This window comes from Arvicanthis niloticus, chromosome 13, assembly GCF_011762505.2.
Source record: "Arvicanthis niloticus isolate mArvNil1 chromosome 13, mArvNil1.pat.X, whole genome shotgun sequence".
NCBI classification, from domain to species: Eukaryota; Metazoa; Chordata; class Mammalia; order Rodentia; family Muridae; genus Arvicanthis; species Arvicanthis niloticus.
Window position 1 is genome coordinate 6,542,975 of NC_047670.1, and position 16,555 is coordinate 6,559,529.

The window sequence follows — 16,555 nt, forward strand, 5'->3', positions numbered from 1 at the left end:
CCTACACACACACTCACACTCACACACATACACACACACATAATCATATAATATATAGAAGGACTTAAGCATGCCTATCAATACTTTCAGTTATTTTTATGGTTTTGGAAACACAGGGACATTGTGTGGTGGTTTCTTTCACCCATGGATAGGCAGCTTATGACTTAAGAGCCATTCATCACTCAGCCTGGTCACCATCTTTCTTCATTGGTTCTCAGGGTGAGTCACATGTTTTGGGTTTTGTTGAAAAGAACTGTGCACGATCTCAGCATCTCACAGGCATCCGCTGCATCCTACCGGGAACTCTACTGAACTATCTCAGCCATCACAATGAGCAACAAATTCCTGGGCACCTGGAAACTTGTCTCCAGCGAGCACTTTGATGACTACATGAAAGCTCTGGGTGAGAAATGCTTCATAGCAAGTGTCCCTTTAAAGACGGATGCAGAGGGTTTTCTTCCAATGTTTTCCTTCCAGGAGGCTGGGGAATGTTTCGTGGGCTGAGTGTAGTCTTATGTCTCATTCATAAAATTTACTTTCATTTCATTGGCAATAAATTTTTAGAACTTAAATGAAGCTATTTAAATGCATGGAACTTGAAAGCAGTGTCACAGGTTTGTCATTGGAAATTTGGAGAAAACTATTAGAGTTTGAGTCAATCCATATTCTGGCATTTTCTGAAACCTTGTTTAATAGAAATCAATGTGGTCATAAGATTATGAGTTGAATACTAGGAAACCACAGTTTAAAATTTAACCTTTATCCAAACTAAACATTTTGTGTCTCTCTCTGCTTTGAGTTTGTCTGTAATTAAATAATCATTTAAGCGTGTGAAGCTTGACAGAAGATACATTTTCTAGATGAGGATGCTTAAAACCTGTGGAAGTTGTTGAGATCAAAAGAACTGGCTGGCTGCTGTCAGTTCAAACTCCGTCCCACCAACACCTGCCCATCCTAGTGTTGAGCAGGGTTGACAAACAGAAGAGTATGGTTGGACAGTTTGTTTTGTTTTGTTCTTACCAGGCATATTATGAAACTACAAAATGTCAAAAATAAGATTCTACCAAGGATATGGGGGGAGGGGTCTGTATATCTATATCTCCTTATTGATAAAGTATTATAGAAAGGCATGTGTGGAGGGGAGATAGTCGTGCTGAAAGCAGCTATAATGTTTGTAAATATAAGCTCAACTATCTCTAATGCTTCATACAAATCTGAAACGACTTATTTTATGGGGAGGGTACCACTGGACATGACAGAGTGGACAAACTAAACTTTTAGCTGTGTAGTGTTATGCTGTAAACCCTGTAGGCATCATTGTTGTAACAGGACACTAAAATGCTTGTGTCGCCAACATGCATTTTCTCTCATTGTTGGAACTTGGGAGGAAGCCCTTGGTAGGAAGCCCCACCATCTACTCATTGAAGGTACTACTGAATAAAGAACATGAAACCTGTAGACACGAAGTCTGCCTCTCAGATATGCCACCTTACCCAACACAGTCTGATGTTGCCTTGCTTTTCAGGTGTGGGGTTAGCCAACAGAAAACTGGGAAACTTGGCTAAGCCCCGTGTGGTCATCAGCAAGAAGGGGGATTATATCACCATTAGAACTGAAAGCACCTTTAAAAACACAGAGATTTCCTTCAAGTTGGGCCAGGAGTTTGATGAAACCACAGCTGACAATAGGAAAACCAAGGTAATCTGTAACATTTTTTTTTTTCCTGAAAGTTGGTCCTGTGGACTATTGAAAGCCAGGATTATTCCTTCTGGGAGTTAACTACTTGGAGAATGGATGTGGCTTGTTGAGACACCTGTCCTGGAAACTGAGGTAAGCCAAGCACATAAACGTGTCTTTGTAGAGCATCGTGACGCTGGAGAGAGGCTGCCTGAAGCAAGTGCAGAAGTGGGACGGTAAAGAGACAACCATAAAGAGAAAGTTGCTGGCTGGGAAAATGGTAGTGGTAAGAACATTCCCAGTTCTCAAGGCAGAAATAATGCTGTATACATACATTGTTTGTGCATGTTTCAAAATGCCCCTTTTCTTTAGAATACAAATATACAATAACACCAAGAATAAAGTCAGCAGTTAGTGCTTGAGTGAAAACCCATTCTAAAAAAAATAATGTTTGAGTCCTACAAGTGTTAGGTCAAGATTTTTAAGTGGTAGTATCTAAGCAATAAACTTAATTAAAATATGATGAATGTCATATTGTTTAAACTTATATCCAAAATAGTAAGCCTATACTTCGAAAGTAAAATATAACCCTGGCATTCTCAATTATAGAATATTGTAGTAAAAGTACTTTGTCTTCAGGAGTTCATAGGAACTTACCCTAAACCATACCCTCCCCCCCCCCCCGCAAAAAAATACAATCTAAGCTCTGAGCTTTGGAGACTTCTTTAGTTAGCAGATCAGAATAAGGAAAAGGTGTCCAGTAGATGGACTCTAAGGGAATTTTAAGACTGTGGGTCTGTGCTCACTAATTAATGCACACAACGAATATGCATACAATCCTCTAGTGTTTTGAATATTTCTTTTAATGTGCATTGGGTTTTAGCCCTTGCCGCACAACAGATGTACAGGAGTCAGTTCCAGTACAAGGTCCCCATTATAGATCAACCAAGCCAAATCTCTCAGGGGGTCTATTTGGCTGCTCTTTGGGTAAGGCAAATGAGAAAGCCATTTTTATATTAGTCACTGTTCTCCTTATTACCAAAACCATCTGAAAAGCATGTTCAGAGAGAACTCATTTTGATCTGTAGTTACAGGAGACACCATCCATCCGTCATGGGAAGGAAGACATGAAAGCAGGTGCTTGAGGCAGCAGGGGGTACACATCAGGAAGGAAGGAAAATGGCCACTAGTACCCAGCCCTCCACCTCTGCCTTAGTCTAAAGCCACAGTCCCTGGAGTATGGTCTCCACTTTAGCATGTGCCAGGTCTTCAGGTCTTCCCACCTCAATTAACCTGACATAGACTGACCCTCACAGACATGCTCAGAGGTGTGATTTGTTTTTGTGATGGATGATTCTAACTCCTACAAAGCTGACAACCAACATTAAGCATTATAACTATGACAATATTTTCTTGGACTTAAATGCATCTAAACTGTGCATAAAAACTGCTGCTTGATCATATATAAGAACACAGATGAACTTTAAAGGTTTTTCTCAAGTTTCCGTGTTGTAATCCTGAACTACTAGGAACCTGGCATCTAGGTATTTTATTTCTTCCTATATGTAATCCTGTGAGTTTATTGTAAACTGCTAATTCATTCCAAATGTCGTGTTCTCTGACTTGTATTTTAAATAGCCAATCTCCTCTTTTAAGGAATGCATAATGAAGGGTGTGGTCTGCACCAGAATTTATGAGAAAGTCTGAGAAAATCGCTGGATCATCCAAATGGCGTTTGCTCATCTAAGACTGGAAGTCATTCAGCAAGTCCTGAGTTCACTGAAGCTGGTTTGTCCAATTTCTTCTGCACTTGTCATAATTATGTTCTATAGTGATGGTTTAAGTGAGGATTAACCTAAAATGTTAATTTAGACATTTTTCCATTTTCACCCATGTCTTTACCATGTTAATCCTTCTATATTGACTAGACAAAAGATATCTCATAAAAATCACAGTTGCAAAGTGTTTTAAATAATGTTTAAATAAAGTTGTTTAAAATAATGATAAAAGAAGCAATCAAATACTAAAAGAAGGTAAGAGCTTTGTTCTAGGCAGAGATAAATGTCTGGGGTGGGGGATGAACAGTTAGGAGGCAGGGGGAATAAAAAAACAAAGCAAGAAGATGAGCCGCTTTGGATTGGGGTGGGTGGGGAGTTCCTCATTTCAGCCAACAGGAGTAGCCGCCATTCCACTTGGGCCAAAGCTTTATAATGCACAGGCAGTGTGATGCGCAGCGATTATGGACCTGAGCATGTTTGACAAGTGCACGCACCTATGTGCGTGTACATCCCAACTGAGGCAAACATGGTTCCCTCATCTGAGAAATCTTCCTTGTCTCCCTCTGAGGTAATAGCAACCCACCAGAAGCAAGTATGTATTGATTTGGTCCTAGACTAGTTTTGCTTAAAATGGCACCAGACCTCATGCATTCATTTCTCTTTACCTTTTAAAGCCTAGCATGGTGTTTTCCGGGTTTATCCAGGTTGTTACATGTAGTAGTAATTTGTTTCTTTTTATCACCGAGTTCCATTATTCCATTGTGTAACCACTTCATTTTAGTTATCCATCTTCCTCCTGAGACAATTGGGTTACAACCAGTGTTTCTATATATGGTGAATAAAGCTGCTACATTCTTGTACAAGACTTTGAACATATGGCCTCTTTGTGTTAGATAAATAACTAGTCCTAGAATTACTGAGTCCAGTAATTCTTGATAGGAAAGAATGAGGAACCACTATGCTCATGTAATAATGAAGCTGTACTATATTATTTGAGTAAATGATGATTGTGTGGTTGTTCATGGCAATCAGATGTTCACAGTGGAAGAAGATGTATACGCATACAGAATGAGTGAAGGCAGGAACATAGGCTATGAAGAACTGCAATGAAGTCTGTAAATCCATGGTTTCTATCTCGGTGTAAACATGAGATGTCCCTTATGGTCTCATGTGCTGAAGTCTTGCCCCCTAGCTGGTGATGCTATCTTGGGAGACGGTAAAATCTTTAGCATGTGTGTTTTAGATGGAGGAAGTACGTCACTGGCCATGTCTTTAAAGGTCATCCCTAGCTCCCTTCCTTCCCTTCCTCTTCTTTTTGTCTTCCATGAGTTTGGGTTGCCTATGTCATACAGTCCAGTTGTTATGATGTTCTGTGGCACCTCAGGCTCAGACCCAAGGCAACTAACTAAGCATTTTGGACTTTTACTTCTGAAACTCCCAGTCAAAATAAAGCCTCTCCCACATTGTTTATATCGAGTGTTTTGCCACAGTGACAAAGTCTGACTAATACAGTTTCTAAGCTCTGTGCATGCTCATAAGTAGATACAACTGTATGCGCACAACTGCATGTGTATGGATGTGATTCATATATGTACCTAATGTGTGTTTGAGTATGCATACACATGCTGCGGGCTCCGAGCTTTGTCTCCCCAGCAAGCCCAGAAGAACAGATCCCTCAGGAATATGAGCACACGTAGCGCTTGGGGCTTGGTCGCTAATGCCATTTCTCACTGAGAGAAACCAAAGTCCTCTGGAGAGATGGGTGGTTCCACACCAGGACAGAATAGGTACTATAATATTTAATTATTTTTATATACAAAAATAAAAAATACTCAAAGAAATGATAGCAGTGTGTTGCCTGAATAAAAAGAAAATTCCATTAGTTAAACTTGGGACAGCTTGGGCATGAAATACTTGATAAATCACAAGTTTAAAACCATTAAGAAATCACAAGTTCATAAATTATCATCATGAATGGTAAACCATTGGGAAAAAGTAACCCAAGACTCTGATACTGTGACAGGTAGATGACAGGTAGATAGCACAGAGAAGGCTCACAGGACACAGGTACACTGGTACATGTGGAAAGAGTTCTGGCAGACAGGCACTATATTTCAACTACCACAGCAAATATGGGCTCCAGCAAGAATTATCAATGGACAATAAAACTAGAAAAAAAACTGTGATTAGAAGCATCCTAGGTCTGGTTTGCACTGGTTATTTTTCTCTTTGCTGTGAAGACCCAGCTGACAGAAACAACTGAAGGAAGGGAGGATTAATTTCAGTTCACAGTTCCAGGATAGAGTTAATTGTGGCGGGTTGGGGTGATGGGAGAGACAGGACCAGGAAACAGAGAGAGATGAATGCCTGTGTTCAGTGGGCTCTCTCCTTTGTGGCCAGACTGGGACCTTAACCCATGGAACAATGCCACCTACATGCAGAGTGGCTCCTTCCTCAGTCCAACATCTGGAAATGTTCTTTTTCAGCACTCAGTCTCTCTGTTGATTCCAAATCCTGTCAAGGTGCTGAAGACATCACAATCTTAAAGCGTTCTCACCTAAGAGAGGGAAAAAAATAAGAATGCGCATAAAATGTCAAAGCAGTACAGTCACTTAACGGGACTGTCAAAGTTAACACAGCCAAAGGAGGACAAACAAGCAATATGTGCCCTTATAGGGAAGAAGTGTCATATACTGAACATTGTATTTGGAGATCTACATGTGAGAATATTATGAGGAAACAACCAGGAAATTCAAAATGAGGCATTTTGTATTTAAAAAATGAAGGCAGATGTTGACTGAATTCCTCAAAATGTCAATGTCATAGAAGAGAGGCTGTGGGAGTCTTCCACATCACTTTCTACTGAAAATACATGGCAGCTAGGTGCAGTGAGTGATCCTGGGTGTGTCTCATAGGAGAGACAGGAAATGCAGCGAAGGAGAGCATGGGGTCAGTCTGTGAATTAGAGTACACACCAGGGATTAGATTATCGTGAACTGTGATCAAAGGAAAGATTACCTCTATTCTTGGAAAATCCATGACATTTTGGGTACTGGGCCTTACGTAGTATGCATGTGATTTAGTGTCAAGGTTTCAGAACAGTATATGCGTGTGTTTGTAGGTTCACACATACATATTCATAGTGACAAAGCAGATGGGTGAACTGGAGCAGTAGCGTTATCTGAATGAAAGGCGTGTTTGTTTTCTATGAATTACTTTGTTTCTTATGTTTCTTTTCTACAAACTGGTATGCTTCTCCCAACTTCTTTGTATCTTTAAAATTATTTCCCAAGAAGGCACACTGTGCAAGCCTTCCTGCCCCTCCAGGGCTTCAGATGGCATGTTTCTGGTGGGCATAGTGAACCTTTCTTTCATTCTTTATCTCCTGCCAGGCCAACCCATAAAAAGGAATGTTTAGAACTGCACTTCTATTTTTAAAGATTTATGACTTGCCATAAAATGTATCCGTCAATAAATATAATTACTCTATTGTACAAAAGCCCCAGGTACTTTTAAATTTCATAACAGGAAAAGTAAAAGTATTATGTTACTAATGAGGAAGAGAAAATAATCCGTTCAGCAGGTTGTAAATGTTGCTAAATTAAAACAAAACAAACCAAAACACCCTTCTCTATAGTCAGAGAGACAAGCCTGGGAAAAACCTATTATCTGAACCCATTTTAGGTATTGTAGCAAAACATCCTATATTGCATATCACAGTCACAATAGAAAGCCACCCCTTGCTGTTCTCAGGAAGGGGTAGTTCACAATGTAGGTCCTGAAGTTTTGCCCTCTGTTCAGGGCATTTCCCCATTAACAGATGCATCATTTGTCTGCTTCCTCACATGAGGAAAAGGGAGCATGACCTCCCATGGGCCTCGTTTATAAGGAAGAAGTCCATCCAAGGAGGCTACTACTTGCTCACGAGAGCTAATTACTTCCTAACCCTACCAAATCTGGGAGTTAAGATTTCAGTATGTGAATCTGGGGAGAACACTTAACGTTTGAATGTTCACTGTCCTCCAAAGGGCCACACACTAAAGTCTGGGTCCTCAGCCCATGGCACTATTAGGAGGTGGCAAAACTTTTAGTGGAAGACTAAACTAATATTGGGTGTCTTGTGGAAGAGTGTGTTGGGCTCCTGGGCCTTTCTCCCTTTCTTTGCGTCCCAGGCATCACAAGGTGAAGCCACTTTGGTCTTCCCTCTCTCCCTGCCATGACGTTCTCCCTCATCAGTCGGATAAACATCCAATGGACCCAAATCTCCAAAACTGTGACCCAAACGTGCACTTCCCTCTTTGAGGTTGGCTTCTCTGGGATGTTTGCTGCTGGAAATCCAGCCAACACAAACATCATCAGACCAGCACTTAGGATCCATAATATTTAAAACTTGGCTCAACATATAATTTTGATTGTCTAGTAGTTTTGTTATAACATTTGTAGTGGAGAACAGTCAAACTGATCAGTTGAAGCTTCTGATCCCTCCTTACCAGCTATGATCCCAAACACAGGCCTCAACACACACACATGGACCCAAGTTTCTTAGAGAACACTTCAAAGAGTCATTAAAAATCAATGAGCTATCACATGTAAAGTGCTTAGACCAGTGTTTAGAAAAGACATTGCAGAAGTATCTTCTATTATTGTTGCTTGTTTGTTTGTTTTATTGGTTTTCCTGTCTTGAGACAGTGTTCTGTATTATATAGCTCAGTCTGGTCTCAACTGTGATTCTTTGCCTTGCTTTAAAATACTTAGGTTACAGGCTCACAGCGCCATTCCCGGCTGTTCTGCTATTGTTTATTGGATGATACACATGATGTTCAAAGTGAATAGAAACACAGAAGCTCTTATTACTATATATGTTTTAAGTAATTTATACTCCAAGTGACAAAGTCTAGAATACTATTCAGACAAAAATCAAGAATTATTTTATAGTTAATTAGTGTGTAAGCAAACAAACACTTAAAATTGGAATATTTAAAATATGATTGATGATTAGCTACTCCAACCTAAATGTGACCCAGGTAAATGCAGACTCCAAACGAGTAAGTTATCTGCTGTCAACTGTATAATGACTGACATATTTTTGACTTGTTTTCTGACATATTTATGACTAAGTTTTTAGGATGTGATTGTATCTTAGAACTGGCCAAAACTGACCTGAAGACTAATGGCTAGAGACTGGCATGGGGCCATGTCTGTAATCCAGCATTTAACAGGAAGAGGTGGGGGGGGGGGAGGGGGGATGGGAAAGGTGAGATCAACCATTTGAGACACAGTGAGACCTTGTCTATAAAACAAAATGTTTAAAGGCTGATTATTGATTTTCAGAAAATTTGCAAGCCAGTTGTTAGAATTGGTAGTTTGAAATTAGGCACAAGAGTGTTCACATAAGAGTCCAGCACAAGCCATCAGGGTTTTGCTTCTTATGGAAATGAAATGAACCACTGACTAGAAAGCCATTGCAGAGATGTGATGTCACACTAAGACTCACTAGCATGACATTGCAGAGATGTGGCCTCACACTTAGACACACTAGCATGTGTGTCTCCCACGTAAAAAAAAAAACCAAAAAGCTTTATTCATTTTTTGTGTATGAATCTTTTGCCTGCATGTGTGCATATATGCCACATGGATCCCTGGTGTCCTCAGAGGTCAGATGACAGAGTACAATCCCCTTTACCAGGAATTACAGATGGTTATGAAAAGCCAGCTAGATGCTTTCTTAGTTACCCGGCTGTCTCTCCAGCTCCTTAGATTGTCATATAAGAGTTTCAGTTTAATGTGGCTGATACTACTCCCAGTCCTGACTAGAGATTTACTCTGTAATTGAAAAACGTTATTTCAGTTCAGCTCTTAGGCTGTCTCCTAATCCATGCAGCATGTCTCTGAGCCTCCACATTCAGAATTATCTGGGAGCAGCTGAACGTGTAAGTTTCAGGATTATATCCAACAGGACACTGGAGAGATGGCTCAGTAGTTAAGACACTTGCTGCTTTTTCAGAGGACTGGAGTTCAGTTTTTCGCACGTACCTCAGGCAGCTCACAGCTGACCATAACGCCACAGCACCTGAATGTGCATTGAATAAACTCACACAGACACTACACATAGATAAAAGTAAATCCTAAAATAATATTATATTACTATTTTTTTTTTTGCCATGGGTGAAGACTAGGACCTAGACCTTGCAGCTGTTAAAAGGCAAGCACAGGCACACCAACAGTTTAAACAGTTTATTTAGCAAACTTCAGTTCATGAGCCAGGCTGGGTCACCCCACAGGCCGTTTAGGCTCTCCTGAGAGGGAATGGGGAAAGCTTTGTTTTCAGAAGCAAGACAAAGAAAATATTTGCTAGATTGAGGTGGAAAGTCTCTAGGTGGAAGGTAAGGCTTCTGGGCATTTTGTTTGTCTTTGCGCTGCTAAGGTTTTCCAGGAACTTGTGTTTGCTGCCTGGGTAACGGCTCTATCACTGGGCTGCACTCCCGGGCGTGGGTGGTTTATAATTAGCTTTAAGTTTGTTTGCCTTGTACCCTGAGCTCGTTTTTTTTGGCTTACTAGGTAGAAACCCAGAGCCCTGGAGTTTATCTAAGCGTAATAACCTCCCAGTTACTTTTTAACACCAGTCTCTAAACTCCCCCAGGTTATCCCAATATGTGTCCAGTTGTGAACCACTGCACCAAAGTCTTCTGAAGTTAAAAAAAAATGTCAACATAAATACAGCAAAAGACTGTTAACATCAAGTGTAGCAAGGGGTTCCAGTGTGAAACTAACTGTTGACAGAGCCTGCGGATGATCTTACGAGTGTGCGACACCTTAAGTTCTTTGTTAGGGAAGCCGATATTTATTATTTCTCTGCTGTTTCCATCAGAGGCTATGTGATTGTCATTAGTCAGGGAACAGCATAGATAAAAGTGAAGGTTCACAAATGTGGGCCAGCAGGGGAACACAGGTTTAAAGAGATCCCAGATCTTTGAAAACATAACTTATATTCCAGTGGAGTTTACAAAGATAATTACTCAAACTATTCAGCATAGAGTGAACTTTTGGCCATCTGTTTTTTAAAAGTGACTCACCAAGTTACCTGTGGGCCCAGTTATCTGTGGGTGGCTTTGGGTAGCTTGTACTGAAGCCTAAAATCCTGCCTCAAGCAGAGTAGAACACTTGCAGTTTGCCTTCTGATACAGAATAAATCTATCAGTTCATGAAGGATATCAACTGATAGTTCTCTGTCTCTTGAAAAAAAAATTGAAACTAACCTCCTGGCTGGCTGCATTCTACATCTGTAAGATAAGACGGTGTTGGAATGTGCAGTGCTGTGGAAACCCTGGCATTTGGTATTATTGTGCTACTAATTCTGATGTCTTGTAGTTAGGGTTTTTTTTTTTTTTTTTTTTCAGTAATTAATGCGCAGATGAGATGAGAGAGTTTTAGTCAAGTCATCTCACAGGCAGAAAAGGCATAAACTGAAGCACCTTGTTTTCAGTGATCAGCACGGCCCAGCCCTGGGCATTAATGAAGGAAAGGTGAGAATTAACTCCCCAGACATGAGCCAGGAACATAAGTCTGTCTGAAAAGAGGCCTGCTCTGTAGAGAAAGTGGAGAAGACAACCTCATCAAACTGTAAATTATTACGGCCATTGTTGTTTGCAGAACTTACTTCAGAAAGTGCAGAGAACAGTTCAAAACCATAGGATGTCAGATAACCCCTCCCACCCCACTCTTGAGCCCATTGGATACAATGACAAACAACATAACTTCCACACAGTAATTGTCAATGTGTTAGACACTTCTTAATCAAGTAGGCTGTGTGGCAAACTACAGCGTGAATTCAAGGGGCAGAGACAGACTGAACAGACAAGAGGGAAGGGGAGCCAATGAGGCAGAGGCAGGACAGAAAGACAAGGAAAGTTAAAGGACCAGGAGAGGAACACCTCACCCCGGAGTCTGGCAGATGGATTTGCAGCTAAGAGACCACAGTTGCAGTGCACTTAGCTGACTTTGCTGTGAAGGTTGACTATCGTAGAGACAATATCCATTTTAAAGATATTTCAAATATGCAATCAGAGGAGAAGATTAAACACCAACTCAGCCACAAACCCTTTGATTTACAATGGTGTCCTGCCTGCAAGAAACGCTAGGGCAATAAGTGACACAAACCATCTGGTATCTGATTTGCTTTAAGGCCCACTCCATGAGATGGAACCCATGCCCTGTACTACTTTGGTAACAGAAACTCTTAGGAGTCATTTTATTGCTATATTTTTGTCTGTCTGTCTCCCTGTCTGTCTATCTTTCTATCTATCTATACTGAAAGGTCAGCACCTTGCTCGGCCATCATCAGAGAAGCTTCCACCTGGACCATATGTGTATAAATATAGAGACCCACAGCCAGATATTTCGCAGTTAGTGAGAAACCTAATTGGATGTTTCCATCAAATCTCTCCCCTCAGGGCTCAGGGACCCCTGGGGAAGAGAAAGCAGAGTGTAAGAGACACAGAGGGTGGAGAACACTAAGAAAATTGACCTTTTAAGTCAATGTCCTGACGCACATATGAACTTAAGAGACCGAGGCAGCAATGCCCAGGGCTGGCACAGGTCTGCACAAGGTGGGGCCTTAGAGCTGAAAGGAGAAATGAACACACACCTCCACTGCTAACCCAGAAGCCATCTCCAGTTGATAACCACTTGCAAATAAAAATTTAGTTTCCTCCAGGTGATTTATCACTGGGAAAAGAACAACTCTTAAGGGTAGGTCGAATGTCCAGGCCTAGGTTCCAACAGAGAAGGGACTCAAGGGCACCTTTGCAGGTTCCTCAATTCACAGTGTCATGTCAGGGAATATATATATTATATGCATGTATATACATATATATGCGTATATATATGTGTGTGTATGAGTATGTGTGTAATAAGTGCATACACATATATACACATGTACTCATATATAATATATACACATATACATATAAACATATATACATGTATACATACATATATGTACAGACATATACTTATGTACATACAGACATATATGTGTGTATATATTCATTCTTCTCTCTTTCCACACCATAGGTCCTTTGCATATATATATATTATGGCTTCCAGTTAGTGTTTTTTTGTAGGATTCCTGAGTGGGCAAATGAGTGGGTCTCCGTTTCTTGTTTCCTCTTGGGCTCTTTCTCTTTATTTTATGTATAATTCTGGTGTGCTCATTTTTTGTTTTCTCTTATTGTGCTATATTTTATTGTCCTGTCCTCCTTTGAAAACTTCTTATTTTCTAATGAGAGATAGACAGGCTGGGTCTGGATAGGGGTGTGTGTGAAAGAACTGGAAAGGATAGAGGGAAGAGAACCTGTAACCAGAATATATTATGTGAACAAAAAAAATCTACTTTCAATAAAAGAAAAACATTTCAAAAAGTAACAAACCATAGTGTGAGGATGGCCTTCCTTACACTGTAAGGAAGAGTAAGGAAGTCTGTAAATCCTTATAGTTTCCTGGAAATTCACAAACAATTTTATAAACTTAGTTTACAGTAAAAACTTATGTCTTATAATAGCAAGAATTAATTTCACCTAAGTGGCCTATGAAGTCAACCTATGTCATGAAAAATGATTTTAAATCTGTGATCATTTTGCCTTCACTTTCTGAGTGCTGGGATCCTAGGCTTGAACCTCTCAGGCCCACGTTTATGTGGTGCTCTGGATTGAACCAAAGGCTGTGTGTATGCAAGGCAAGCATTCTATCAACTGAGCTGTGTCTGTAGCCTCAGCCTCTCAAAAATAAATAAATAAATAAATAAATAACACTCCCCAAGCCTTACTGAACCCATTCTCTGGAAACAGTATGCTGTATTCATAATATTACATCTTCAGGGGCATTAACTCCATTTTATAGAAAATTGTTTTAGCTGCTTGTAGTAAAGTATTACTATTTCAAAGCATTGCAATCAAGGCAACTTAGAGAAGAAAGAGCTTGTTTATGGTTATCATTCCAGAGGGTTAGAGTCCATCATGGTGGAAGGAAGTACGGCTGTGGAACAGGAAGCTGTCTTGAAACCGTAAGCACGAAGCAGACTTATCGACGTTGTGGAATGTTAGCTAGAAATACAAATAGATGACATAGGTCAATATTTACTTAATGAGTGAAAAAATGAAATAGGAAAAAAAGGACATGGCCAGGGACATCTGGGACAGTTTAGAGTGGACATGACCTGAGCCATGTGAGGAGCAGGGGAGAGAGGGGCACCAGGTGCAGCAGCCAAGAGGGCTAGAGATAAAAGAGGGATGGGTAACCAAATGGCTGAATCACATTGGGAAGAGCCTGGGGGGAAAGGGCGGTCCAGCCCCTGGCTTGGAGAGTTCGTGGGTAGAGGGCAGGGTATACCAACCATGCATGGAAAGATTAATTTGATTTAAAACTAAATGAAGGAATACTACAAAGAAACACATTAGTTTTGTTTATTAGAATCATATTCATACTGGGGCTAGAGAGATGGCTCAATGGTTAAAGGTGAGGCCATGTCAGGCCAGTCACAGCCACCTGAGGGTTTGACAGGCTCTTCTGGCCTCAGTAGACACTCATGCTTTCACATGCACAGAGACACACATGCACATATAGATTAACGTTTATAAAAAGAGCTAACATGCCTAACATTTCTAATATGTACATGTAATGACTACGCCATGACAGTAAGTCACATGGGAAAGATGCTTTGTGCTGAAAACTGCCTAACTTATGCATGATGTAAATACTTTAGTGTGTTCCCAAATACTTGCAAACACTATCTTTGGGCGATGAGATTTGAGGAGACCTAATATTTTCTTAGAGTTTATATATTTTTCAAAATAAATACTTATATAATATCAGAGAGAGTCTTATTTTTATTTCCACTTTGAAGTCCTGGGAGTTGAGCCCACCCTTTGCTAGGCAAGCACCTTACTATTAAGCTATATTCCCAGGCTGTGTTTTATTTTGAGAGAAAAAAAAATGACTTTGGAGCCTAATTAAATTTATATTGAAGTTACAAAAATATTAAGACCAGATGATCTCAGCAAAAAGAAAACTGGTTAAAAAAATCAACCATTTCCTCTTGCAAGTGGCACTTCATTTACATGTCAAAGGAGAAGTGTCATGCTTTCATTTAGAAACTTTTATATTATAGCAAATTAAAAGAGTGCTTTCTCAAGTTCTAATTGCTTTACCGGTTTCTCTTTCACTGGAGAGTGGCAGCACCCTTGCCGGATCGGATCGCGAAGTCAGGCAAATACCTCAGCCCTCTACTCGTTGCCGGCAGACCTTCCAGCAGATAAATATGTCAGCGTAGCCCACACTGTACAGAGTTAAGAACAGACATCGCTAATGGTGTAAAAATGGACTCAGTAAAGAGTCAGAACCAGGTTACAGACTGGGAGACTTGGAGATTTCTACAGCTGTTAAAAGCCCTTTCCACGGAAGGCAACATCCCAAGGCAAAAATAAAACAACAGCAAAACCTATGGAAGGTAATGCCTCTGTCCCACATCTGCAGAGTGGACCATTCATCTGAAAGGGACTGAGGTCACCAGCCTGGATGTAGATGGTCATCTGCCGCAGAACTGCCATCAGCATGTAGCTAGGAGTGTTAAGAAAAAAATAGCTAACGTTAATGATAGAACTAAACTTTCGATTGTTGTTTCCTAATGGTCCCCATAGAATTTAAACCTCTGCAATAAACAGAAGTCAGAGCTAGGTCCGAGCCTCCATTACATAGCTGAAATTGACTCAATGAAGTAAGTTTCTTTCTGACTTTGTTAGAAAGCTGTACTAATGGCTCCCACTGTGACTAGACATTTCACCATACTCTCCCTGTACATCATTTAGGTCAAGTCTCTGATTAACTGAGTATGGTAGCATCTAGAGACAGTCATCTCAACGAAGTAGCTGTGATACCAACCACAATAGCACATTCCCGAGGCCCTACAACAGGAATGTTTAAGATGCTTAGTGGTCACACATTAGAACCTGGTCGTCAGAGCTGAGTCAGTAGCCCAGCTGTCAGCCCTTCACATAACTCTGTTATAAAGCTATTTTCCTCCTGACTTCTCTACCTCTGCTGACAGTTGACTTTTACAAATAGCTGTAAATCAAGGAAATCAGTCTGAGTAACATGGAAAATTATTCTGAACAATGCATAGTATTTTGGCAAGCCACCAAATGGATGTGCCAATGCCAAAAGGAAGTCATTTGGTTCTAAATGTGAATTACAAGGATGTTAGTTCACAATGTCCAATCAAGGCATGTTAAACTAGGGACTCCCGGGAGTATACTCCAAATACAGCTGAGGTCACAGACAATAATGACTCTTATCATCACAAGATCACATTCCAGCTGGCAGAATACCTCTTTTGTTGTTGTTTTAATACAAACTAAACTTCCATACTAGGTAGGTCGAAGGCCACAGCATCACTAATCTGCTCTGAGTTAGGATACAATTTCTTCGTTTTCTCTTATACTAGATGTATTCCCTATGAAGGATGCTCGGCTGAAGACAAGCCCTGCCTGGTCATCAGCAGTAGCGTTCTTGAGCCTCACTGTCACTCTGCAGTCACCGCACCAATCGTGATATCAACGAGAAAGTCAGTAAACAGGAAGACCCAGGTCAGTCACTGTCTCCCCTGTCCTGCTTCTTTTCTTGACCCCACTCTCTCCTCCACTCACTACCACTCAAGGTGGCTCTGGGACCAACAGGTCAGACGTCACCTACAAGAACTCAAACCACCAGGCCCACTGAAACCTAATTCTGTACTGAAACAGCAATCCTCCAGGTGACTCCCAAGCAAGCATGGTGTCCAGGAAACCCTTTTGAAGATATGTTTTATCCTGCCAGCAGTTAGAGAAATTGAAAGCATGCCGTCCTTTTCCTAGTTTATTTCTGCATTTTTAAATCATCCAAGAAACATACATTCTAGAATCAAGAATATATTTTCCCATGCTAAAACAGAAGGATACAAGCCAACATCTGTTTAACCAATCATGATTTACAATATACTCTCATAATTGCATCCATTGATACACCATGCTTGAGGGGTAAAGATTTTAATTTTAGGTACTTTGTTTTAC

At 40.5% G+C, this 16,555-nt stretch overlaps 1 protein-coding gene across 1 annotated transcript; it reads left to right on the forward strand.

Annotated features, from left to right (window-relative positions):
* Nucleotides 1-255: 255 nt before the first annotated feature.
* Nucleotides 256-5,009, forward strand: LOC117719044 (myelin P2 protein). Its single transcript, XM_034517116.2, has 4 exons — nucleotides 256-403; nucleotides 1,526-1,698; nucleotides 1,862-1,963; nucleotides 3,334-5,009. Exons 1-4 carry the CDS (start codon nucleotides 331-333, stop codon nucleotides 3,382-3,384), a joined length of 399 nt encoding a protein of 132 aa, XP_034373007.1. The 5' UTR covers nucleotides 256-330; the 3' UTR covers nucleotides 3,385-5,009.
* The last annotated feature ends 11,546 nt before the right edge of the window (nucleotides 5,010-16,555 follow it).